Source organism: Podarcis cretensis (genome assembly GCF_951804945.1).
Source record: "Podarcis cretensis genome assembly, chromosome: 1".
Taxonomy (NCBI): Eukaryota; Metazoa; Chordata; class Lepidosauria; order Squamata; family Lacertidae; genus Podarcis; species Podarcis cretensis.
In genome coordinates, this window is record NC_137170.1 from 135,558,030 (window position 1) to 135,585,247 (window position 27,218).

General features: G+C 42.8%; 1 protein-coding gene across 12 annotated transcripts in view; it reads right to left on the minus strand.

Moving 5' to 3' along the window:
- Positions 1-740: 740 nt before the first annotated feature.
- COL6A3 (collagen type VI alpha 3 chain) overlaps positions 741-27,218 on the minus strand; it is a 109,059-nt gene continuing 82,581 nt past the window's right edge. For 3 of the 12 annotated variants that reach the window (XM_079974944.1, XM_079974943.1, XM_079974941.1), the window contains 10 exons: positions 24,754-25,446; positions 22,783-22,876; positions 22,127-22,182; positions 18,269-18,535; positions 17,566-17,649; positions 12,401-12,571; positions 12,235-12,285; positions 7,246-7,329; positions 2,707-2,877; positions 741-1,546 (listed from right to left, as the gene is read on the minus strand). In XM_079974944.1, coding sequence (XP_079831070.1) covers positions 1,506-1,546; positions 2,707-2,877; positions 7,246-7,329; positions 12,235-12,285; positions 12,401-12,571; positions 17,566-17,649; positions 18,269-18,535; positions 22,127-22,182; positions 22,783-22,876; positions 24,754-25,446 — 1,712 coding nt within the window. In that variant the 3' untranslated portion in view covers positions 741-1,505. The remainder of the gene's footprint in view (positions 1,547-2,706; positions 2,878-7,245; positions 7,330-12,234; positions 12,286-12,400; positions 12,572-17,565; positions 17,650-18,268; positions 18,536-22,126; positions 22,183-22,782; positions 22,877-24,753; positions 25,447-27,218) is intronic. The other 9 variants (XM_079974945.1, XM_079974949.1, XM_079974948.1 and 6 more) reach the window with 9 other exon arrangements.

Sequence of the window (27,218 nt, forward strand, 5' to 3'; positions counted from 1 at the left end):
TATCCACTGGCAGCCTTGGCAAAGTGTATAAAAAAATTAGATGCAAAGGTTCCTTAGCCTTCAAGGCTCCAACAGTACAGCACTTAACCCACTTAGCTCCCTAGGACTGCATGTCTGCTTCACTTTAAGGACAGGCATACTCCCCCCCTCCCCATTTCTGGGTGATGCTCCTGCTTCTGTAAGGTAAAGGTAAAGGGACCCCTGACCATTAGGTCCAGTCGTGGCCGACTCTGGGGTTGCGGCGCTCATCTCGCTTTATTGGCCGAGGGAGCTGGCGTACAGCTTCCGGGTCATGTGGCCAGCATGACTAAGCCGCTTCTGGTGAACCAGAGCAGTGCACGGAAACGCTGTTTACCTTCCCGCCGGAGTGGTACCTATTGATCTACTTGCACTTTGATGTGCTTTCGAACTGCTAGGTTGGCAGGAGAAGGGACCGAGCAATGGGAGCTCACCCCGTCGTGGGGATTCGAACCGCCAACCTTCTGATCAGCAAGCCCTAGGCTCAGTGGTTTAACCCACAGTGCCACCCGAGTCCCAAAACCTGCTTCTGTAGGCTTTTAGAATAGTTATGGGATCTTTTGTTCTTTAATCAAAGTGTGCATGTATTGTAATTTGCAGCGGAGGTTCAGGATCAGAGCTTTCCTTCCCAGGTGGACGAGCCCCATCTGCCCTTCATCTTTGTAGTATGTTGCTTTTATTGAATAATAAGAGAAAACACAAAACACTATCAAACTCAAAAATTCTCAAAACCACAATTAAACTTTATTTAAAAGTTCTTTTGTATAGATTTCCTAAAAACAAAATCATAATAAAAATAAAATTCCCACCCCCTGCCAAAAAATACTTTTTTTCAATAGAACACACAACATTGAGGATTGCCAAAAAAAAAAAAAACAAACATTCTACACCATGTTTTAAAAATTCTTTAACTCAGTCGTTGGTCCCAGCAGTGCATCTGTACTAAGAAATTCGCATTTTTTTTCTTTGATCACATATGCATGAAAAAGAATTAGTATAATCCAGCAAGAGTAAAACAGAATGAAAAGTTGGACTGCTTGTGTTTCAGAACTGGCTACTCCTTCTGCATAAGGCTTTCAATCTAAAGTTATGCTCAGTTATGGAAACGAAAGAAGCAAGTACATAACAGCTGCAGTGATTTTCTTCCCACATTATTTTCTAGTCTTTACCTTGCCTAAAACAGGCAGGATACTGGGATCCAAAGGAAACTGTAATTTGTTCAAACAACTAAGATCTGTGGTGGGTAAATATTACATAAAGTTGAAATTATAGAGTATATCCCAGACATATTTAGCATTCAGTCCATGAACAGTTTAGCACCATATTGATAAAGTTGTGTAGCAAAACACTTTTTTGAAGCTTTGCTTCGAACGTAAAGCAGAAATAACACAGTGCAAGGTAGTCTATACCCTTAGCTTTTATGGGGTATATTGGCAATGGCTGACTCCTGGTTCTCTTAGAGGTATGTGTTGATGTTTCGCCGTGATTTAAGTCCCTATTGTTGTTACAACACCAGGATTGACAGGAGCTGAAAAAGCAAGAACAGCTTATTATGATTTCACATCACAAAAAGACAAAGTTTCAATGAGAAAATGAGAGCAGATAACAAAAAGTAAACTCCAGCATCCTGGTGGACCACCTATTACTCTCTGGTTGTGGAGACCTTAGAAAGCGATCACTAAAAAATGGAGCAGGCAAGAGTGAATGGGAACAAGGGATGGGAGAAGAAATATGCCAAACTCAAATTCTAAAGGAGACTCACCTAATTTGACCCAGGCAGATCATGACCGGGACCACTTTATTAGTCCACTTCAGAATCTGCAGTCGAGCAGATTCATTTATGAGGTGATCAGTGGGCTGCCTGTTCTAAAAAGGTTTCTTTTCTTTTTTAAAAATCAACTTTTCAAAGTAAACACTGGGGGCAGTTATGCTTTCCCCATACAATTCTCTCTGATAGCAACAGAATGTTATCCAGTCCCATTGTTCCGATGGCTATTGCACTCCTAGCATGTTGCTGTCAGAGCCCTGTGGGCTGAGCTGCAGGCTGTGGGAGTCTGCGGGACCAACTCTGAACAGTTGAGAGGAATAAACTGCCCCCAAAGTGCTGCTTCTTTTTTTAAGGTGTGAGTTTCCAGGCAGATTTTAATAGATACTTCATTTTAAAATCTGCCTGGATACAGGACAGGGCGGATTTAATGCCATCTCCATTTGGTACTGGATCCGTCCATTCCCAGGTTAGCCCAATTAGGACATACAGTGGCCTGCAAGAAAGCAGAAGCCAGCAAATGATGATTTCATCCTCCTTCCCTTACCATATTTGAATGATGCTCTACTGCTTTTTCCTTTATAGCTTTTGCTAGGGCTATGTCATCAGTTTTTAAAATAAACCATGGAAACAAAGTTATACTCAGTAGGCACATTTACATCTGCACAGTCGTTGTTGTTTTGGTTTGGCATAGCAGGCAAACAATCCTAACTAGAAATAGTTGTGCTACTGTTTTTAATATGTCAGTGCAACTTCAATGGGATCTGTCGATGAAAGTCAACATGGCAGCACCAGGCTAGGGTGAGAATTTGACCCAATTGTTTAGGTGCTCTTCTAGTGTCAACAGTTTAATGGAAGATCCCCATTCGTTGTTTACTCTTTTCAAATAAAGGCAAGCAGCAAAAGTAGAGGTCATCCCTTACCTGAAATGCAGACTTTTTCACAGTCTTTCTGTGTGTCAAATCTGTTTTCATTTCCACCACAGCCACCATACCAGAATCTAGCACAACTTTTGGTTTTTATATCAAAATACCACTTGAGGATAAAGTTCCTGCAGGTCCCTTCCTCTTTTTGCAATTGACAGATATCTGTGGCTGGAAATCAGTAGACAAATAAATAATCAATGAATTGGCCAGTCCATGCTTCCTGTGAGTATCTTCTACTTTGCGTGTTCACAGATACTCAGCAGAACAAGAAGATGAAGCATCCCCTCTGCTGATGTGCATGCTGAAGGGACAGGGACAAACATGGGACATGGGAAATTTTATCCATCTCCAATATGTATGGCATGCAAGATGAAGCGACAACAGAAGACCATGTCGGCAACAAAGGGATGACCAAGAACCCCTATCTGCCACAGGAACAAGGAATGCAGAAGTAATGGGATGCCTGGAACACAACTGATTTAGGAAGAGGGGATCATGTCTTCCAATACTGCACCACTGACCTAGCTTTAAATGATGATACAATATATTGAGAACCTCTTGTTAGAAGGGAGCAAGGGGAGAAAGGATCTAAACTATTCCAAAGTCCTGCTTTTCGGGCAGTCTTACAAAGTAAGTGTGCACACACTGAACTTCCAGGTGAATGAGGTTTATTAATTATTTATCTGATAACATTTGAAGAAGAAGAAGAAGAAGAAGAAGAAGAAGAAGAAGAAGAAGAAGAAGAAGAAGAAGAAGAAGAAGAAGAAGAAGAATAGTAGTAGTAGTAGTAGTTTGGATTTGATATCCTGCTTTATCACTACCCGAAGGAGTCTCTAAACGGCTAACATTCTCCTTTCCCTTCCTCCCCCACAACAAACACCTGTGAGGTGAGTGGGGCTGAGAGACTTCAGAGAAGTGTGGCTGGCCCAAGGTCACCCAGCAGCTGCATGTGGAGGAATGGGGAAGCGAACCCAGTTCACCAGATTACGAGTCCACTGCTCTTAGCCACTACACCAGACTGGCTCTTAAAACCATCTGATTGTTAAATAAGAAAAAAACCCTCAAAGTAGTTTCCATATGTTGGGAATATAAAGTGTTATTCTGCTGGGTGAACAAAAAGCTGAGCCGTGTTTGGTCACAATTAATAATTGAAATAAAACACCACATTTATCCCAGCACCACATTAATGCCACCCTTATAACATGTACTGATGCCCCATTTTTACTGCCTCCAATCTTCCAGATGTTGTGGGAGGGTTGTAATGTGTGGGGCATCTGCAAGCATGGAGGCATTTGCACCTGATTATACCAGTAGCCACAACAGTGAAAGAGAATTCAGTGTTGCTAGCTCTTGTCTCTTGAACAGAATGAAAAATCTATGCAGACCTGACTCCTTCAGTTATCATTCAGATAATGAGGAGTTAGCACATAAGCACAACAGATTCAGTGTATGATTTTGGAAATGTCCGCCACAAACAGAAGCACACAGGATTTTATAGCCCAAGTCCAGAAATCTATGATAGCGAGAGACCCCATGCACCATTCCAGAGCCCCTGGAGTCTATTTTTTTCTGGACTTTTGGCTCACTGATGTCCTCTTCAGGATCTTGGGGGGGGGGGGGGTCTCCTCATGAGCCACAAGGTCTTTCCAGCTCTCGCCTGCCATTTCAGGTGAGAATTATTTCTTTCTTTTCTGGCATATACACGGTTGTGCGCAAATCGATTCCACGTAAGTGGGGAGATGCCTGCACTACTTTCAGGTCTTGCAATGGGAACATGGTCTCCATGTCAGTAACTTATCACAGGATAAAGAGCAGGCTAGATGGACCCTTCTCTGTGATGCAATAGGTTTTTGATACAGGGTTGATTTCAAACAAGACCTCTTCCCCATAAAACCCTAGAGGGGACATGTCTTACATGACATTGCTTTCATCTCAATTATGCACATTTAAATATGCTCCAAAGCCCAACGTAAACTGGATCCCAGGTTAGCAAGAATAACTGAATGGTGCAAATGTCTCCTTTCAACTCTACTATCTGACCTGTACCTGCACAGTGAGAGAGCACTCCAGGGACCCAAAGGCCAGCCAGGAGCTGCCTTGCTTTTCTCACACAACATGCATGGTGGTGGAGGGTCTGGTTTAAATGAGACACTGACCATGGTTCAATACCACATGTGTCACATTTCAGTAGGGTGTATTAATGAATATGATGCATCTCTGATTTACCCTGAAGACTGTAAAGGAAGGGAAGAAAATAGTCCCTAGAGAGATATCCAGCTCAGAGGTCAACACAGCCAGAACTACCACGGACCAACTCTATGGATCACCCTCCTGCGGTGATTCCAACAGCCCTCAAGTCAGCTGCCTGAGGGAAGAGGCTTGTGGCAAGAAGAGATCTGCCTGCTTGGCCGGGACAGGGACAGCTGCCCTGCTCCCAGGTTTGATCTGAGAGGAAGGCTTGCCAGGAGCCCATCTTCTCTGAGGAAGCCAGAATCTGCATAGGTAGACCTGTGGGTTGTAGGTCACTCCAAGTAAAGCCAATGAATCTAATGGATCTAAGTTCGTCCAATGCCCATTTATTCCATAGGAGCTACACTGGATACAGCCCTGTGTAACAGTGTTCTAATAACTGGTGCCTGATCTTACTTTCCCCTCCTAATCCACCCATTTCCCCTTGTGCATCATGTATTTTGCACTGTCAGCTTAAGGGCATGGACTGCCTTCCTGCAGATGTTGGTAAGCCAGATGCAGAGAGAGCCCTTTGGATGAGGACAAGATCATATGCTTTGAATGAATGAATGAATGAATGAATGAATGAATGAATGGCATCTTCTGAGAATTCTGCCTTGGGATCTACAAGGAACCAGGAATGGCGTGCATTTGTTTCTCATCCACCTCTCTCTCTCTCTCTCTCTCTCTCTCTCTCTCTCTCTCTCTCACACACACACACACACACACACACACACACACGGAGCTATCCAGTAAAGTGATGGATGGATGGAGTGAAATCAGATATTCTAAATGAAGCAATTTTTCCACAGATTGGAAACATACTTTTAGGCAACAGATTCACCATGTGTTTATATACTTTAAAACAGTTGCATCATGTTAATAAATGCTTTCCAGAGCTTGAACTGACATTTAGAAAGTATGGTGCTGATATGAAAATAGACAAAATGTACCTTTAATCCATTCTTGCGCATTTGATGCATGAAATGTGTGCAGTCCAGCAGTGGGTGTGGTGTTTGTGTTGACCAAAGTGACAAGCATCTGCCAATTGTGGGCTTATTCTCCCTGGGATGAAATATTGACCTGAGTACCAAGTCCCTGGGTGAAAACATACTGTAGCTTGTGTGGAATTTTGGCATGTGTCTCTTCTAAAATGCAGGAAGCAACTGCTAGAAAAAGAGCAGGCCATTGCTACTGAATCTAAGCTTCTTGAGATGCTTTTGATGCTTGATCAAGTATTAGTTTTCTCGAGGAACTTAGGAAACTGTCAGAGCATCTATTTTCTGATGGTGATTCTGGAACAGCCACTGAGTTGCAATCCATCCCTATTTTGCATCTTTAAAATTCTGGATTGCTCAGCGATGATAAAACTAGTTTCATTCTCTTTACTTTATTCTTTATAGTGAACAAATAATTGACTTAGCCAAGTATTAAATCCAGAAGAACCTACTGCTCTTAATGAAGCAAAATTTCACTGGCACTATGGGAGTTTTACTTGGGAATCCTTGGGATTCCACTGGGACCCACTTCCATGGGAGATGCTTGAACACTTCTCTCCACAGACAAACTAAAGAATCTGCATCTATTGATCCCATACCTTCCTGCTCCAGGGCAAAATTTTGCCTTGCGTTGTTTTCTATTTTCTCATGTAAGTCATGGTTTCTGAACTCTGGTCTGTTCTGAGGGATGATTTCTGACCACACAAAGGTGCCTCAGACCCGTGGACCCTCCTATCTTGACTTGCCGGGTCTCTCCAGGCTTTCTCACACAGCTCTTTCCCCTGCCTGAGTGCTGGGTGCACAGGGACTGAACCTGCATGCAAAGCAGGGGCTCTGACCCGGAGGCAATTTTTCCCTTTGTCTTTTTGCTTTATTTCTTCCCCTGGTTTCTTTTCAATACATATAAGAAAAGGTAAAGGACCCCTGACAGTTAAGTCCAGTCACAGACGACTCTGGGGTTGCGGCGCTCATCTCGCTTTACGGGCCGAGGGAGCCGGCGTTTGTCCACAGAGTTTTTCTGGGTCATGTGGCCAGCATGACTAAGCCGCTTCTGGTGAAACCAGAGCAGCGCACGGAAACACCGTTTACCTTCCTGCCAGAGTGGTACCTATTTATCTACTTGCACTTCATGCTTTCACACTGCTAGGTTGGCAGGAGCAGGGACCGAGCAACGAGAGCTCACCCCGTCACGGGGATTCAAACCACCGGCCTTCTGATCAGCAAGCCCAAGAGGCTCAGTGGCTTAGACCCGCGTTCAGTACATATACTTTCCTCAATCCAGTTAACTTCTGGTTTCTTTTTCTCATACCTGCTCTTGCTACCTTTTTTGCTCTGCTTTCCAATTTCCTTCTGGGTAATTTCCTCCGTAACTTCTTCTTGTGCACTTTCTGTCCTGTAAATGTCGAGACCAGTTATTTTACTATGGGTTGGGGAGCCTAGGAGTGAGGCTGAAAATGGAGTGCAATTCAGCTGAGCACTGAGTGGAGTCAGTGTGCAGGGAACAATTTATATTTGTCAGAAAAAGGACTCAATGGAGTCTTTACAAAATGTTCTTGGTGTGTTCAGCCCTTCAGCTGGCTAGAAAACCGTGGTTTACGCTTCTCAGTGTGTTTCACAGAGTTTAACAAATGAAGTGAACTTTCTTTACATTCTCCACATCTATCTATCTGTCTATCTATCTATCTATCTATCTATCTATCTATCTATCTAATCTATCTATCTATTATCTAATCTACCTACACAAGAATGGTTCCAAGAGTGGCCACTTAACTTGCAGTGTGGCGTTTTGTACATTTCAGTTATTTTGAAATTAATGTTCTCACTATTAATCAATCTCTTATTGCCACACTTAAAATTTTTTTTTGGCATCAAGTAATGACTTGTTTGCATTTCCAACACTTAGGCTGCAATCTCATGAGAGAGGGTCCAATAAGCTCACAGACTATGCAGGAGCTGGTCTAAAATTCTTGCCCTGATTCCATCCCTGTCCCCAACTGTCAGTTTCAAATGGAAGGGATTTTTTTTAAAAAGTCATAAAATGGACCTGAGTGTTCCTGTACTGTCACATCTGCCCTACCTCCTTTGGACTGCAGCCTTAGTGAATTACAGTGTACCTTGGTTCTCAAACACCTTGGTACTCAAAGAACTTGGAACCCAAACACGGCAAACCCGGAAGTGTTCCGGTTTGCAAACTTTTTTCAGAAGCCGAATGTGCTCCATTTTGAGTGTTACACTTGAGTGCCACATTTCCATTTTGAGTGCTATGCTTAGGTCTGTCTGTTTTTGCTATTTATTTTGCATTTTTGTGGCTTTTTTTGTTTTTGTGACTGTGTGGAACCCAGTTCAGCTACTGATTGATTGTGACTGCAGTACATTGCTTATTGCTTTCATTTTACAGATCAATGGTCTCGTTAGATAGTAAAATTCATGATAAAATGCTGTTTTAGGGGTTGTCTTTAAAAGTCTGGAACGGATTAATCCATTTTGCATTACTTTCTATGGGAAGGCATGTCTTGGTTCTGGAATGCTTTGGTTTTGGAATGGACTTCCGGAATGGATTAAGTTTGAGAACCAAGGTACCACTGTAATTTGCTGCTGATACATTAGACTCCTCTGCTGTTTTAGCTGCTCCTACCATTTAAAATAGTTTTTATGGCTTAGTATTTTGTTTTGTATGACTTTATGTATTTTTTACTCCACCCTGGGATCCACTGACATGAAGGGTGGGCTACAAATAGTATTAATAAATATGAAACCAAAATTAAAGTTGGCTCAGAAGCAGTGTTCTTTATCCAAAGCATTCAACAGGGCTTGAAGTCAAGAGCCAAAAAGTAAAATTAGCAGATCATCCTCATCTTGTAAGATGATCCAAACCGTTGAAATCTAGATCTCTGTAACATAGATGCTGCTGCTCTCATTTCAAAACAAACTCTTAACTAATGCTGGGGAAACCTATGGCGTAAAAACCAAAGGAATACCTATTGAGATTGTTCAATAAACTCAGAAACCAAGCTATGTATTTTTAGAGGCTATGGGCAAGGGAAGATGGACTGACCCTGCTCCTTCCCGTGCTGTCTCTGCCTTGGCGCCTTTGAAAGACCTTTCTTCTGCCCCTTGTTACTGCTGCTATGCTTGCTCAATAGTCAACTACTCAGCTCTTTCTTTCACTTGCAATCCATCACAAAATTTATTTCAGAAAATTCCAGGATTTCTATTATGTGATGTGAGGAAGGGCTTATGCACACTTTGATTTCTTTCGCTTTTTCCAAGCATGGGCCACAATTTAAAGCTCCATGTCCCAGCACCCTTTCCCCTCCTCTGGAGCTTTAGTTGTGGAAACCTGTTCTTTAAAGCTCAACTGGAGCAAACATCAATGAAAACCGGAACTGACATTTGTTCTAATTCAGCTTTAAAGAGCGGCTTTTGTGGAGGGTGGAGGGAGTGGCACACACTCAGAAACCAAGCATTAAAGTATGAACCTCTGCCTGGAAAGAGCAGGGCAACAGCTAAGTGTGGCCAAGCCCCAACCGAGGGCCCCTCTGCCTTCCCAACAGAAGTGGAAGGGGTGCAATGGATGAGTTAGGAATCTGAAGCTGATGGTCGAGGGGGGGGGGGAGACAGCTGGAGCTTATGGCTCAGCTTCAGCACTCCTTGGGATGGGAGAGAGAAAGCCTCACCCTCTGGCTGGCACTGGGTCATGTCAGTAGCACATGCGGGGCCAGGCAAAGAGTGACGGGGGAAGACCCCTTTTTACCAGTCCTCTTCTTCAGGAATAAAAAAAAGGGGGGTAACCTGATGGTGCAGCTCAGTTCAGCGCTGTCTCACCACCACTGCAGCCTGCCCAACAGGATATGCCACCCCAAGATATTGCCACACTTTTTAAATATTTAAACAGGAAGGAAGCATTAAGCACTATATTTGCTGAGAATTGGCCAAGGAGCCATGGGTAAAAATGACAAGATAGATGTTGGTTAACTGATGAATATAAAAGAAGCACAGCAATGAAACAGAGTCAGGCTATAAATCTTTACACACTTAGCTGGGAAAAATCTTACTCTTCCATCTGCATGCATAGGATTGGCTGGAAAGAGGGCTGTAGAAGCCTTTTCGTTGGAGATTTCTGAGAAATCACAGAGAGGCATCTCTTATGGGATACTCTAGGGATGTGCATGTTGCCTTTGTGCGTGGAACAATAGTCTACACCCAGCAAAAGAAGATGTGGCGCTTTGGGGTTTTCTTTGAGCCTGGTGTTCCCAATCTGAAGCCTGCCTAACACCCATTCATGCCATACCCTCCAGGGTTTCTCACGGTGGTCTCAGCAGTGCTTTGTCGGGAATCATAGAATCATAGAATCATAGAGTTGGAAGAGACCACAAGGGCCATCGAGTCCAACCCCCTGCCAAGCAGCAAACACCATCAGAGCACTCCTGACATATGGTTGTCAAGCCTCTGCTTAAAGAAGGGGCCTCCTATCTCAAGGGAGACCACTGGAGCAGAAGGCCATGATGAAAAGGACGTGGACACGTTGTTTGTACAAAAGTAGAAACACACAAGTGACTATGTTAGTAATACTGAGGACAATACAGCATGAGTGGTGAAGTTTACATGCTCACCAGAGAAAGGGACATATTCTTATTTTAAATTCTGATTCTTGTGTCTCCTGCAGGGGGGGGGTGTCTCACCTTCCAGGTCAGCACCACCTCCTGGTGAGAAGCTGAGGTCAATTTCTGACTCTACCAAAGGGAGGGGCTCCCTGACTCCCCAAACCTGAACTGGAAAAGAAGATGTCCCTTGACTCCTATGACACGACTCAACATGGAAATAAAAATATTTATCTAACGGCAAAGCACAAAAATGCATGTGGATAAACACAAAAGAGGTGGACAAGGACAAGAGTGAGACTCAAACCAAAATGCTCTCAAGGTGAGAAGTCAAGTAGCCTTCCCTCTGGACACACTTGGAAAATGAAAATTTACAGTAAGAAAATTTTTCTCTCTCATACCCAGTGGCATCTCCTTGGGTGGATCTGACAGAAACACCCATGCATTGCAAAATTAGGGCAAGTGGCAGAACGGCTTAGGCAAGTATTAAGATCTTCGAGAGACTCTCCTCTGCCTGTCAGGGGCTGCAGAGAGGATTACAAAGTGCAGCTCCACTTCTGATGGTCCTTCTGCCAACAGGCCAAGGCTTCACCCAGCAGGGTTCCAGCTGAATGATTTGTTGGCTCTCTGCTCTATTGCACTGTTATATTTTGCCCATTTTTAGTTTTCAGGGAGCTGCTATTTTTTATTTCTGATCTTTTTCTTTCCTTTTAAAAAATAATAATACTCTGTTTCATTGTGTTTTGTGGTCTTAATGCTGTTAGTTGCAAAGGGCATCAGGTATGGGAAGGTGGGCACAAATCACAATACTAGAGCATGTTTTTGAAAAGCATGACTCGGTTTGGCGTCCTCTTTGCTGCCTTTCCCCCTCCCTTGGAGGATGCAGACTGGCAAGTGTCTGAGCAAGATGACTTGGAAGCGCCTTCCTAGTTCTTGAAGCCCCTTGGTTGTGGGCCAACTCTCCCAACCTGGTGCCCTCCAGATGTTGTTGGAATCCCTGCAGACCCAGCTGGCATGGCCAATAGTCAAGGTGATGGTTGTCCAACAACATCTGGAAGGCAACAGGCTGCGTAAGACTGGTCTAGGCCCTGAGATCCAAAGAGGCTGGATGTGACAGTCTTCTTCTGCTCCCTTTTGTTTTAGTTTTTATCCTTCATCTCTCTGAAAACTGCTTACAGCTCCCCTTCCAAAAAACAGATCTTGAAGCTGAAGGAGGAGAAGCTGACCAACCATGACTAGATTCCTAGGTCCACAATCCAGGTGCAAAGCCAAAGGTTCTGATGTGCCAGCATACTAGAGGTGCTCAGCTGAGTGCAAAATCTCACCACATCCACAGGATGGGTGGCTAGCAGAGATAGGGGAAGGGGCTTCCCTCATTCCATCCTGTTAGAGAAGCCCCTCTCCTGGTGGAGTCAAAGCTGGCGCTGCCCACCAGACAATGAGGCGACTCCGTCCCAGTTAATGAGACTGCCCTCTGGATGCAGGAGACAGAAGAAAGTGCAATATATTTACACCAACATTGCTTTTCTAGGTCTGATGGGAGGCATGCAGATGGAGACGGAGAAGTATGGGGCATTGACAGCAAGGCAGGAAAGCAGCAAGAGGCGCATGGGTTATATTGGGCAAAGCATCCAAAAGATGCATCCAGTATAATGACACATAACTAAACGCATAATCCTCTCCATTCCTGATTTTACCTGATAAGGGACTTTTCTCAAGGACAGGCAGCTGCATGAATCTTTCATCTGCTGTAGAGAAAAAGTGTGTGGAATTTGTTTTTAAACTTTTATCCCCTTCCGCTCTGAAACGTTGCTTGACAATGTTTAAAAGTGCAAAATGGGTTAACCCTCTGTGGGTACTTACATGGCTTCAAGCATCTGCTAATGCAGTCAGCTTCTGTCTCAAATCTATTGGCGTTACCGCCACACCCACCATACCAAACCTGGGTGCAGATCTTGTTTTTGAAGTCAAAGAACCACTTAACCTGATACTCCTTGCACTGCGTGCCCATGTCAAGGTCCAGCAAGCAAGGATCTGTCAAATTTGAATTTCAAAATGTGCAAATGTTAAATGATTCTGAAAAGGTTAAAAGCTGCAAAAAAGCACAGGAAGCAAGAGGGGGCGGGGGAGAAGCAGTTTTCAACAGCACAAATGAAAGGGAGCTTGATCTGAACTATTATCCATCTCCTAATGCCTTCCTTTACAGAAACAACCTGGGAAATAATAATGTTGTGCCCATTCCTAGTAAAATCACAAACATGCCAAGCAGCCAGTGCATGCAGCTCAATGTTTTATTCTGCTTTAATTTTATTTTCTGGCATGGATTTGCTGTAAAAGCTGATAGGCTCGTACATGCCTCCGCAAGTCTTTAGCCACATCCAGTGCAGTGTAGTAGTCAGAGGCATCAAAAAAGCATAGTGGAGAAATGCAAGAATGGTGCAATGGTCAAATGTTACAACCCAAGTGACGTTCATGGGTGGTTCCCCAAATTACAAAGACAACATTGTTCCAAGTTGTCCACCCATGAGCACCTGTATCCCAGGTGCAGACCATGGCTACAATAAATATGGTTTTTCCCATCGGCTAAAGGGTACACACAACTGAGAAACTTGGCTTCCCATTCAGCCTCTAGCCTGCTTCCCACCCAGCTGATATATACGTCCTCAGTCCAGGCGCAGTGAGGTGAGTTGGCTGTCTGGAGGCAAAATCCTCACCTTGAGGGAGCTGGCATGCTTGAAGCTTGGAAGTCTAAGACAAGGAAGTGGGTTCTTAAGCAGCTTCCGGAGCCAGCAGACACACCAGCTTTGCCTGTCAGCTAGTGGACACAGCACCACAGCACAACTGACCAGTTGAGGATAGATTCACACATTAGGAAGGAACGTATTTCCTGCTATAACCGTGCTTTCTTTTGAGACAGAATCAAACCCTGAAGTATATTCCAACCTCCATGACTACATTCTCCAGCTTGGGGCATCTAATGCTGCCAGGCTCTCCTTGGCACATGACAACATGGGAAGCGAAGAGCAGGGAGCAGAAGGAGGCTTTGAGCCAGGCTGGGGCCGTTTGGACAAGGACACTTATGAGCACGGGGAGAAAGGGTAAAGTTGGGCACTTCAGTAGGAGCCAATATATTATAGGCCACCCATTTGGGCTTGAGGTTTTTCATTCCATGAACCTCATTGCCTTTACTGTGAGTCATGGCTTCCCTTCCCTCTCCTTATGCTCTCCTGTGCTAAACTTGAGACTGCAAACTCCTTGGAGTGGAAATCTGCTCTCTTTTGTTTGTTGCCAACCACTATACCACTCAGAGTGGCTGGCGTACATTATTATTATTATTATTATTATTATTATTATTATTATTATTAAAATTGTGGCTTGCTGGCATGATTACTGCTGTTTATGCTCATTCGTGGGCCATCTCTTTTTAACTCTGCACACCCATGTTGCTCTCATCTTTAAGCTCAGACAATATTCTGCTGTATATGCTGGTGACCAGCATAGGAGCCTCCTCTTAATACCACAGTAAAATACCACTATTTTAATATGTAAAAAACAATTGCACTACCCCTGTAATGGGCACAAGGACTCAACGTATCGAGAGTCTACCTTAGATACCTTGCAGTAGGTATCCAAGCTCATGAGCATTTTTGTACCTGACAATAATGACAGCACTCTTGCACTATTGGTAACTGTAGGTGGAAGCAAGACAGAAAGAAGCACTCTGCTATTCCATCAAATTTCCACCACAGCTAAGGAGAAGAAGAGAGCTTCACGTGTGAAAGCAGTCTCTGAAGGAATTGATAATTCCTGATATTCTTCTGCATTATCCTTCCTATGCTTGCAGCTTTTATTACACACTTTGTGAGGTGTTACTGTGGCTCATAGACCTGTGTTAGGTGTCCTGTGGCTCTCTTACAAAAACAAAAAAGTTAATAAAAAGTTAAAACATCCAGACAAGGACAAGTGCCTTCCAAGAATCTGCTCAGTGCTCTGCTAAGTGTGTCATACAAGATGGAAATTGGTGACAAAAAAGGACCAAGTGCAGTTATACACATAAACTGAAGGTGAGCATAACATAGAATGGTGCAAGTGAAGGGAGATGAAAAAACACAGAAGAGATGAATCAAGGACCACACCCTGGAGCGCTCGACTTCAACAACAGAACAAGCAACATACAACCTCAGCTTCACCACAGAACATCCAGGAAACAGGCTTTCAGCAAAGTAACTTATTTGGGCCCAGCTCTCTCAAAAACAATTAAGAATTCCAGAGGTGCCTTTTTTGTTTTGTTCAGGTATATGGAACAGCATATTCAACACAGGCCACCTTGTTTGAAGACAGTTATATGCAGCACTCAATGTGCATGAGAAGAAAAGCTACTGAATTTCTTTTTACAGGTGTTCTTCATAGCAGCTTGTAGTCTTCAAAAAATTTAACACCAAGCACTCAGTTCTGAATCTAAGAAAACTGACCACGGAAATTAGGAACTTGTATAAGACAGCTGAGGCAAGAACTGCTTAATGTGCAACAGACAAAATAATGTAAATTGGACTGCCTAATCCACAGTTTCCCAAACTTAGGTCTCTAGCTGTTTTGGACTACAACTCCCATCATCCCTAGCTAGCAAGACCAATGGTCAGCAGTGATGGGAATTGTAATCCAAAAGCAGCTGGAGACTCAAGTCTGGGAAACCCTGGCCCAAGCTATGAACTATATGGCTTTGAATTTGAAACAATTATGGCTTTGAATTTGAAACAATTATGTGGCACAAGTGATGTCTATTGTTACAAATGGCCAATGCATAATGAGCTGGTGTCAACATGATAATCTCTACCATCACATTTAGAAAAACAAGCAGATTTGCCATCAATTATTTCTATCTTGCTTTTGAGAAAATAAATATGAGTAGGCAAATGAGATTATATACCTAACATATAACAGGCAGCAAAAGTTCTAACAGATGTTTCAGTCCAATAATTATGTGAGAATTGCATTATATTATACTTATTAAAACAGAAATATCAACAGACTATTGGCATTCACACACACAACAATTACACATTTATAAAAAATGTTATTCATCCACATAATTGTTAATCACTGAGTACAAGCTATGTTAATTGTTCATTAATGGTTTATAAATGATAATAAACCATTAATGCGTTGAGACAAGGCAAACAGACAAGCACAAGGACTTACAATGTGACACAAACTTTCATAATTGAATACTTTCCAGTGAGCCACAGGAAAATAAATATTTTCAATATCCCTTGGAGATTTTTTATTGTTGGCTCCATGATGGCCATGACATGGGAAGCTTAGCCACTGCCTGCTCAAGGAAGAGAAGCCATGGCAATCTGGTGTTTCTTTTGGATTTTTCCCAACCCCATGAGGCTTGCTTATTACTCAGTTAATTAGATGGTCAGAGTTTAGAGGGAAACTTCTTTCAAGGCATGTAGATAATGTGGGATAGCCAGCCTCAGACAACCAACGTGCTAAGCTCCAAACAATGCATGAAGAGGTTAAGAACATACAGTAATCTGTCCTGCCCCTCTGCTCTCCCATTGCATCATGCCAACCCTCCCAGAAAGGAGGTCTAAGCTGGATGCTCCAGGCTTAGACTGTGTGGCTTAAGCAAGCCATCTTTGTGTTTCTATACAAATAATTTAGAATAATTTAGAATTTACCATTTTGGAACCTAAGTTAGACTGCTGGTTTTTTCTTGCTGCTGTATGCAAAAGCGCATGAATCTGACCTTTTTAACTTCCCAAACATTTGGTCCCTTTCTATGCTAAGGGGAAGTGGGCAACTTTGGAAGTAACTTAGAACAGGATATGTTAGAGATCTAACAGTCTATATTTCCACTCTTGGCTTTGCTGTGTGTTTTGCCGTTTTAAATGTCAGCTGGAGCTGTCTCACCAAAGAGTACTTGCCCCAAACCTCGATCTAGGCATCTAGGGATTTTTTTTTAAAAAAATTTTACCTAGTATTTTCCCTTTTATCCAAATTAGCCAGCAGATAGCTGATAACATAAAAAATACACCTTTGTTCAATACAGTACCTGTGAAAGAATAAAACCCACAATTTTGTGTGGCCTGGGATCTGGGGATCCATTCTCTGATACAGAGTGTGCTGCCCTTCTAAGGATGCAAGTCTAAACATGTCTACTCAGAAGTAAGTGCCACTGAATTCAGTGGGCCATACTTCTAAGCTGACAAGACTAGGATTGCATTATTAAGCATTAAGTCATGCAATGCTGAAGGAGGGGCTAATGGGACACATTTCCCCTCAGAAGAATTTCAGCACAGTGCTGGGATGAAATGAACTGTGCACATTGAAACTGCTGGCATTTCTTCCTGGGTGATTTTTCTAGGCATGCAGACAGTGCGTTTCAGTCACTAGTATGACAGAAACTATGGATATTCAAATTGCAGGTATTTTTCTCTCAAGCGACTACTCCATCAGCAGGCTCCCCTTTTCTTTGTGTTTTCAGTGCAATGTTCAAAGCGGCAGAGCCACATTCATTTGAAGGCCATGCATCTCGCAACTAAAGAAATGCCCATGTCATTGCTTTCCATATTACACTGAATCAGTCGAGCACCCTGCTGGCTTTTCTTTGAACATCTGAAACACCTGCTGAATGTACTGCTTTTCTGCAAAGCTCACTTCCCCCCTCCTCTTTACAAAATTAATACGTTCTACATTCTTGGCTTGGTCGGTGGAGCATCACTGAGCATCAGTTATAATGACACTACTTGTTGGCTCTCCCTGGCATATGATTATGAATGCCGGGTGCTCCATATGTTAATGGACTCCCTTTAATTTAAATCTTTGCCTCTTATTTGGGAACATCAAGGTGCTTTGAAACATTATGTGCATCTTTTATGTGCATCCTCTTTACAGAAATTATTTGTCCTTATTTCAGAAAACATGCCACCTAAGTGCCCCTTACTTTAAAAGAAAAATCTGTCAGGGAGCCCAGCTGAACACGGGACACCACTTCGATATCTCAGGAGCCCTGGCCTCACCTGTTTCCGGTCCTTCCAATGGGTCAGTGTTCACCATCAGATTGGCTACAGCTGCTGCAGGTAGCTTGGGCAACGGCATACTCTCTGCAAAGGGAAAGCAAAGAAATTGCGGGATGTGAGGGGTGGAGTACCTCATAGTAACCTCCTAAGCAACACCTTGTGTACATTTTCATTTATATCAAAGTCACCCACAGAAATCTCTAGCTGGGAACTAGAGGTGTCATTTTTTAACGGCGGAAGAAGAGATCTCTTTTTACAAACCACTGAATTAAGTTTGGTAAATAACAGTTGGGACATCATTCAACATGAAGCACAATATTTTGAAATGAGTATTGGTTTCCACTGGGGACATTAGTAACAGATGTTTGATTAACTGACTATATAGATGAATTTCTCCAGCTGCTAAACCCCTCCCCCTCCCCAGTCAATATTTTCCAATCTGGTTCTCTTCAGGAGACAATTGTTCCCCTGAAGTGCTAGAAATAATCAGATCCAGTTCACTCGCTTTTGGAAAACTCAAGCCTTTACAAAGAAAAAATTCACAGCCATTCATCAACATTTTCAGCTTCTAGAATGCCATTTTTTGTGCATTTTCTGAGCATGAGTCAACATTATTAATGCAATGTTAATTTCCTCCCTGTTCTTAATATTTCTAACATCTGAAAGCGAGTGAATTCAATCCCAAGAAACAAGGCAAACTTACTTGTGCTAAATGTTCCTCTGTAGGTTGCTTTGGCCTGCGCATTGTGGTAGCCAGTCACAAAGACATTGTATTTCTGCCCACTCCTGAGGCCTCCAATGACCCGTTCAGTGCCAGTCAAATTGAGCTTCAGGACTAGAGAGTGGTCATGTGCGGAGGTGATTGTGATGTCATAGACAAAGACATGTTGAGGTTCAGGGTTCACCCAGTGCAGTTTAGCGCTGTTTTCTGTGATATCAGTTATTTGGACTTCACCTGCGTGCTTAACCACTGTCAAAAACAGAAGCTGGCATAAGGCTTCAAAGAAGAAAGCAAGTAGACTGCATTTTTAAAATAATAGAGAAAGAGATCATCCATAAAAACCCAAGAGACCTCAAATAAGTGCACCCCAAATATAGCATTCCCTTTGTTTGGCTGATTTAATTTCAAAACAACTCCAACTGCCACTTAAGAGCTGGCGCTTAACCTGGATGGTCAATTATTTCCAATTGTCTATTTCCAGTGTTCAAAGACAACTACCAATACTCATGTAGTGAAAATGGCACCATTCTAACACATCAAGGGTGGCCTCAGCAGACTTGGGCAATGTTTGCAGAAGCCAAAAAATCTAGTTAGAAACCCGTAAGAGGGGCAGCCCTTTAAAAACAGGCCAGTGAAAATCTAGTGTCCAGATCAAGGGAAGCAATAGTCCCACTCTCTTCTGCCTTGGTCAGACCACACCTGGAATGCTGTCTCTAGTTCTGGACACCACAATTTAAGAAGGATGTTGACAAGCTGGAATGTGTGCAGAGGAGGGCAACCAAGAGGATCAAGGGTCTGGAAGCCAGGTTTTATGAGGAGCGCTTGAAGGAGCTGGGTGTGTTTAGCGTGGAAAAGAGGAGACTGGGAGGAGATAGGATAGCCATCTTCAAATATCTCAAGGGCTGTCACATGGAGGAGGGAGCATGCTTGTTTTCTCCTGCTCTGGAAGGTAAAACTTGAACCCATGACTTCAAGTTACAAGAAGGGAGATTCCAACTAAACATTTGGAAAAATTTTGACAGTCAGAGCTGTTCAGCAGTGGAACACAGAGCTTTCCAAATTGTGTGTCACGATATGTTAGTGTGTCAGCTGCAGTGTGTAGGCGTGTCACATGATCTCTCCCCACACTCCTCCCGGGGCTGGAAAGGGATTAATTTAACCTCCATTTTGCTAGTCAAATTGAATTAATGTGCTGTGAAATGATGCATGTCTAAAAAGTGTGTCACCAACATGAAAAGTGTGGAAAGCTGTGTTTAACATATGTAGTGTCCCAACTGGGGATATTCAAAGTGTTGGTGTTGACCTTTAAAGCCCTAAACGGCCCCAGTATACCCGAAGGAGCGTCTCCACCCCCATCGTTTTGCCCGGACGCTGAGGTCCAGCACCGAAGGCCTTCTGGCAGTTCCCTCATTGTGAGAAGCAAAGCTACAGGGAACCAGGCAGAGGGCCTTCTCGGTAGTGGCGCCTGCCCTGTGGAACGCCCTCCCATCAGATGTCAAAAAGATAAACAAATACCTGACATTTAGAAGACATCTGAAGGCAGCCCTCTTTAGGGAAGCTTTTAATGTTTAACAGACCACTGTATTTTAATACTTTGTTGGAAGCTTCCCAGAGTGGCTGGGGAAACCCAGCCAGATGAGCGGGGTACAAATAATAAATTATTATTATTATTATTATTATTATTATTATTATTATTATTATTATTTCTGTAAGTGGGTATTTGGGGCTTTTCTGTCTATTTAGGCCCAGTACTCATAAAGAACAGCTGAGGGCCCAACCTGTGTCTGAGCTCTATCACATTAACCACCTCAAGAAAACCAGCATGTCAAAGAGAGGGCTTGGCTAGACCACTTCTCCCTGATACTCTGGTTTTGTATGGGCAGGAATTATGCAGGAGAATTCCAGTCAACACTGATGCAGCCTAGAAGCAGGCTATCATACTAGCTCATCTGCTGTTTGTACAACTTAGGTTCTAGTTTTGTACCAATGTTGTAGACATTAATTTTGCTTGCCTGCCTGCTTGCTTGCTTAGGAAGTCTGCAGAATGTGAAACATCCCACTGATAAAAGACTTGTGGTGGGACTGGTGAGATCCCTGTTGAAGACAGTAGTTTTGAAATGATTCCTCTCTATCTTCACTTGTTAGTGAAATTTATTCTAATGAACTTGTTTGAATGATCCACTGTATTATAATGATCTTACTGCTCCATGCCTTTTTTTAAAAAAATGAAAGTCTACTGTATAGTGGGGGTTTTGGATTTTATTTTATTAGTCTTCAGGCTGAAAAACAACCCGTAGAGAACAAGAGATCTCCTGATTTGTTATGGTCCATGGAAACAAGTTAATAAAAGTCAGAGGACACATGCATGTTTAAATTACTAGAAAGAAGCATTTGGTAGAGGAACACATATTAATGCAACAGCATTAATATGAGTATGGGACTGAATTTTTAATCAATCTTCACAAAATATTTATTTATTTCACACACACACACACACACACACACACACACATTAAAATCTACACAAAATATTTAAATCTATCCGCATTGTGTATATGGATGGAAGACGAAGTTATTTATCTTCCTCTACCAAGATTATTCTTTCTAACAATTTAACATATACGTGCCACTTGACTTTCATTAATCTGTTTATGTGGACAATAATGATTTGGGAGCTCTCCTGCTAACAGCATATGGTATGAATTTTTTACAATATGCATTGCAACACACGGAGACAATGTGCTTTGGAAGTGGTATTGGCTTATTTGGTCCAAATGACAATGTTCCCAGTCAGATGACTGAAATGGGCTGACTTGGCTCTGAGAAAAGTGTAATACAGTGGAAAACAATGGGCATAAAACCAACCCAGCATATAGCTAAGAAATTCAATGTCCTTAACTGCATCATGGATGTCACTCAGCTCAATGAGTGATTTATTTACACAAACATCACATGGAATTTCGTCAGAAGAATTCCATCAGGGCAAAATGTTCTGATCATTTAATTTTTGTTTTAGTGCAGACCAATCTTCTGGGAGCACAGAATTTCAATGAAAGGTCAGATTTTTGGTTGGAGTATATGGGAAGAGGCTTAAATTAAAACTAAGCTAACCTAGCAGCAAACTACGCTTTAACTACAGGTGCCTGTGACAAAACTCCAGTGGCTTGCATTCACCAGACTTCTTCCATTTGTGCAAAGACTACCACTTGCATAACAAAACTTCCCCTCCCTCTCCCCTCTCCATGGCCCTCCAGTGTGCTCTTGAGGGTTGGGGGAACTCCTAGAATTTGCAGGCTGTGCAGGCAGAGGAGAGCAAGGTAAAGTTCTGCTGCCCAAGCAGAAGACCTTGTGCGAACAAGACAGTAGTGTTAGATACAACTCAATGGTTTCTGTTTTGTCTCTTTATTGAACAGTTGCATTGCTTGACTGTAATGGTGACTGGAGGAGCTGCAGAGAGAACTTTCCCACAGCATCTGTTTTTCTGTTCCCAACTGCTGTTTTTGGACTACAACTCCCATCATCCCTAGCTAGCAAGACCAGTGGTCAGGAATGATGGGAACTGTAGTCCAAAAGCAGTTGTAGACCCAAGTTTGGGAAACACTGCTCTACAGAACAAATATGTATCACTTGCATTTGTGGCTCCTCCACTCAAGACTGCAGCCTCCTGCAGCTCCTTTTCCTTTCCTTTTTTCAAAAAGCCAAACACATTTGTGCATTTGTATACAATGTGTAGTTTGTCCTTTACCAAAGAAAAGCGGTGGTCCTTAACTGCCGCCAAAATGCAACATGTAAGGATAAAATATCCTAAGGATAAAATATGCTTAAGGCATTTGTACATACCTTCCAGTTTTTCTTTTGTAGTAGTAGGTGTGGAGGTAACATTATTTGGAATGTTTCTAATTGAAGAAACAAAAATTAGTTATGGATATGTGTATATTTCCCCCCATGAGCAAAGTGCTTTACAGTTCTTATAAAGTTTCCTGATCCATTTAATCTTAAATTTAATGATGTTGCTATGATCCAATGTACTTCCCAGAGGAATAGACTAACTAGATTGCTACATGGAATTTGTCAGTTTGAGGCACCTTCCAATATCAACTTTTAGAATCTGGATCCCTTGTTCATTATCTTTTCTACACCCATTGTCAAGATAAGTCTAATTCCTTGCCTTCAGTAGATCTCAATGTTAGCTTTGCAGACTGGCATGCAGGCTTATCTCTTCCAAACAAGCCAGCAAAAATCTCCCAAACGAGAGGTACTGGAGCTAAAACCTTGAAAAGTGAAACATATAAAACGTTCCTTTTCTCACTGTGTGCCTCACACTCTTATACAGGAAAGAGAATTAATTCATCTTAAAAGTGTATTTGTCAGAAACAGAAAACATGCATACTGCTGACAAAAAACATATATTTCATCTGATTTTGGGAATAAGCTGCGACTGTTCAATCATCTGTCTTTTCCTTCTATTCAGAATACTAAAAACTCATTAGACTTACACTTCTTTCTGGCCAAATTTTTTGACTGGCTGATCACCTTGAAACCAATCACATTGTTTCCTGATGTCTGGAGACAGGTAAAAGGCATTTTCACCTAAAAATACAAGCAGAATTTGAACAAAGCCATTCTCCCTGGCCAAACATACTATTTCAATTTAAACCATAATAAAAGTAGTCTAGTAAGTATGATAGGGGCCATATCTAAGCATTTTAATACTTAGCATTTATTATATACAAGGAAAAATAGTAATTTGCATAATCTCTTCTTCCTTTCTTCCCAATGAAAAATGGTTTCAGTCTTGCAAGTAATAAAACACAGCTCTCCATTCTGCTGCTTCTAATTACGATATAAGCAAAATATGTGGAGACTAATTCTGCCAGCAACTAAAAGAAGTTTTTCTTTAGCTATAATGGGGGAGACTATGCTTTAGACTTAAATATCTTATCGGTTGACCTAAAAAAGGGGAAGAAACAAGAGATTTTACCAAATTAGGGTTCAAAGAGTTTTAGGTCTGCAACAGAAAGCTGGAAATTGTTGACAACTGAAAGGAGGACTATAAAGCTGTGATCCTAAATAGACACAAGATGACTTTCCACAAAAAGTGTTTATGATTTCAACTTTACCAGTAATTACTAGAGTCTAGAACAGAAATTGAGGAATCCCTTAAGAGAAATGCACATGTCTCTTGGATTTTAGAATCACAGTATCCAGTTTTTTGTGGGAAAACTTTATATATGATCTTTTATGCATTTAGTTCAGCAGACCCATCTGTTTGGGGTCTTAAAATCAGTAGTCCCTGTGTAGCCTGGATTATATGGCAGCCAAGCCTGAATACTACCACTGTTTCTCAGCAGCATGAGAAAAACGTCACATAATATTCATGCAAGGTATGAGTTTTCTGGTACAGCTACATGCCTGCCAATGGCATGTTTTGAAATCTGTCTTAAAGCACGCTAAGCTGTAGAGAGCTTGGTATAGAGGAGGTCCTTTGGGGCCAGTATCGCCCCACCCCCAACTGTGTGCTTGATGCTGCTCTGCCATGTGTGCTGCAACTCAGAGGGGACCTTGCATTGCTGCTGAGGCCCTCCACCTCTTGACCCCATGCCTCCTCAGGGCCGTGCATATAACTCTCTTCCAGCCCCCTTGGAGAGCAAATGTGCACTTGGTGAAAGATCAGTGGCTAGGAAGCTGCAGGAACGGCAGTTGATGGGGCACAGCTGAGTTGGCACTTTTGTGGGAGAGCGGCAGCGACTCTGAGGAGAGGGTTTACTAGAGCTGCGTGGGAGCTGCTTCATATCCTATTTATGACCTATAAAGCCCAGTTGGGGTCCAGGCTTTCTGAAGGACTGTCTCTCACAATATGAGCCTGCCTGGCTTTGGAGATTTTCGGGGGCAGCCTCTCTCTTGGCCCCACCCTCCCCACAGGCACAAGAGGGCCTTCTTGGTGGCTGCTCCCAGACTCTGGAACTAACTGGCTGTTGCGACCGGGTCTTTGAATGGTGGGCGTTGCATATTTTCTTCTTCAATGTTTTTAAATGGTTTCAACTTGTTTTGGTTCAGTGTCACTTTTAAGAAGGTAACCTTTAAAAATATTTATACCTGATTGGGGTGTGTGTGTGTGTGTGTGTGTGTGTGTGTACGCATGCTGTATCTGTTTTTAATGCATGTCATGGGCTGTCTTAGGTCCTGCACTGAGGGAAAGGTGTGACATTAACTAAACAAGTACATCACCATCTTCTTCTTCTTCTTCTTCTTCTTCTTCTTCTTCTTCTTCTTCTTCTTCTTCTTCTTCTTCCACAAATGAAGTATACTGCCCCGAGTCTGAAGTACTTGGCATCAGAGCATCAGTGCCCTTTTCACCTGGCTCAAATGTCCATGGGGGGGCAATGCACACTTCACCCCCCACCTCCCCTTGCACATTTCATGGTCAGCATCAAATTTCCCACTGCTGTGCCACTGCATATACTTACTGCTAATAAAAGATGGCAAGAGGTTCCCAAAGCGCAGCAAAACCTCTTCATGGAGCTCAGAGGGCTTATCGACATATTTGAAGAAGACATCATTGGGCTCACTTGCCAAACTGTAGATGCTCTTGATGTTCACTTTCCTGCCAATGCCCAAAATGACAAAGAAGTATCCTTTGCATTTAGCTTCTACAATAACTCTCTGAAGGTGTTCGAGTTCTTTGCTTTTAATCTCTCCAGTCATCATCAAGACTATGACTTTGAGATCTCTAGGGTTTGGCGCACTCTCAAATATGTGTTTTGTCGTATATTCAATTGCACTCGCCATAGCCCGTGTGCCATACAGCTGTGCCATTTGGTTGCTAATGAAATCCATCAGCTTGTCTTTGGATCCATAATCTGTCAGTGACAACTCCACCTGGACAGGAGATGTACTTGAGTTTGATTCAAACTCATAGGGAGCATGTTGGATGACGGCCACCCTGGCATGGTGCTGAGATACCTTGGGGTCAGAGCTTGTTTCCAGCTGGCTTACTACATACGAAATGTAGTTCTTCATCTCTCTGAACTGCAGATGGGTGGTGCTTTCAGAGCTGTCTAGAATGAATGCTATATCAATGTCAACATCTGTAGGAGCAGCCCGCCTGTCTCTGGTAAAAGGTCTTGTGGGACCACAGCTAGAATCAGGATCACATACATCTAAAGGAATAAACATATCACAGTTAACTCAAATATCTGAAATCAACATCCTTCAACGTCACAGTGACAAGAGGGTGTAGGAACCTGAATTGGCATATTGCATCAGAATCACAACTTCTGGTAGCTTCCAAATAATTTTGAGAATTTCAAAGAAAGCAAATGGTTTTAAAATTCCCTCAAAATGAGTGTACAGTTTGGGCAAAAGATGAAGATGTTACAGGTCCGTTGATTCTCTCCCCAGCAAAATGCTGCAATTACTACCAGTGAATTGGACAGCTGTCCATGAAGTCATGGCATTGCTGCACTGGCTAAGTGAAGCCAGTTTTTAGACTTCAGTTTATAACTGCAGGACCCCTGCAGGGGCTAAGTATCACAGGGTAGAATGAAGGCACTTGAACAGCACTGCTGTGAGCAGAAAGATGCCAGGACCACCAATGGTTCTTCTGCATGGGACGCAGGTGGAGCTGTGGTCTAAACCACTGAGCCTCTTGGGCTTGCCAATTATAAGGCTGGCAGTTCGAATTCTTGCAATGGGGTGAATTCCCGTTGTTCTGTCCCAGCTCCTGCCAACCTAGCAGTTTGAAAGCACACCAGCGCAAGTAGATAAATAGGTACCACTGTGGTGGGAAGGTAAACAGGATTTCTGTGCGCTCTGGCATCCATCTGTTGTGCCAGAAGTGGTTTAGTCATGCTGGCCACATAATCCGGAAAGCTGTCTGTGGAGAAACGGCACCTTCTTCAGCCTGAAAGTGGAGATGAGCGCTGCAACCCCATAGATAAATTTGACTGGACTTAACCATCCAGGGGTCCTTTACCTTTTATCAGTCATGGCATATGTACTGTGACTGCCTCCAGAGGTTTGGGCAAGATAGGGCTTTTTACCTTTATCTGTATGGCACTAATTTAATGGCCCATAAACCTGAAAACAACTTAGCACGTTGCCACAATAAGGGTCTTTGCAAACAGAAAGTGCTCTTTCAGTTAGATACAATATTCAGAATAAAATCACTGTAAAATTAGTGCATTGTGCAACAAACAATGTGTGATGTGGACATTTCCAACTGAAAAACACTTTCATATTAGGGGTGGGCAGATTGAGATCTACTGAAAGATCTCTATTCACAGTAGATCCAGAAGGGTTTCTGATTCCCACTTTGTTTAACAACAGCAACACAAAAAAGCTCCGCTGCCCCACTTCCCTAAATTGTGTTGCTGGAATAGAACACTTTGAGGGGTGTGGTAAACCAGGTGTGGATTTTGGATCTGACTATGAATTCTTGGCTGACCATATGCTCAGGAGCACCCTTTACTTTAATTAATAGCCTGTTTCTGCCTGGCTGAGCTACGGTTCTGTACCTGGCTTCAACTGGTAGACCTCCAGGAAAACAACAACTCCCAAGCAGATCCTGTGGACCCTTCTCATAAGCATATACTGTATATTTGCACCTCACTAAGACAAACGGGTTTGGCACCTCACAAGGCCTGGGTTTTAGGGGTCCAGCAGCTGCTCAAATGTACAATGGATGGTTCTGCACTGGCACAGAGCCCTGACCCTGGCCTACAATGTAAAGGTACCTACACTTCAGTAGCAAAAGTAAATTTGAAGGTGGCAGGTTCTTGAATGGCTCTGCCGTGTGGCAGACAAGGGACAAAGGTTTAAAGCCTTTCCTGACAAGAGGCCCTGCCTAGCTGGCAGAAGATCGTATTGTCTGTACAGTGCGGCTAAAGCAAATTCCTAGTAATGGCTGCAAACTGTACTGTCCTTGTAAAGT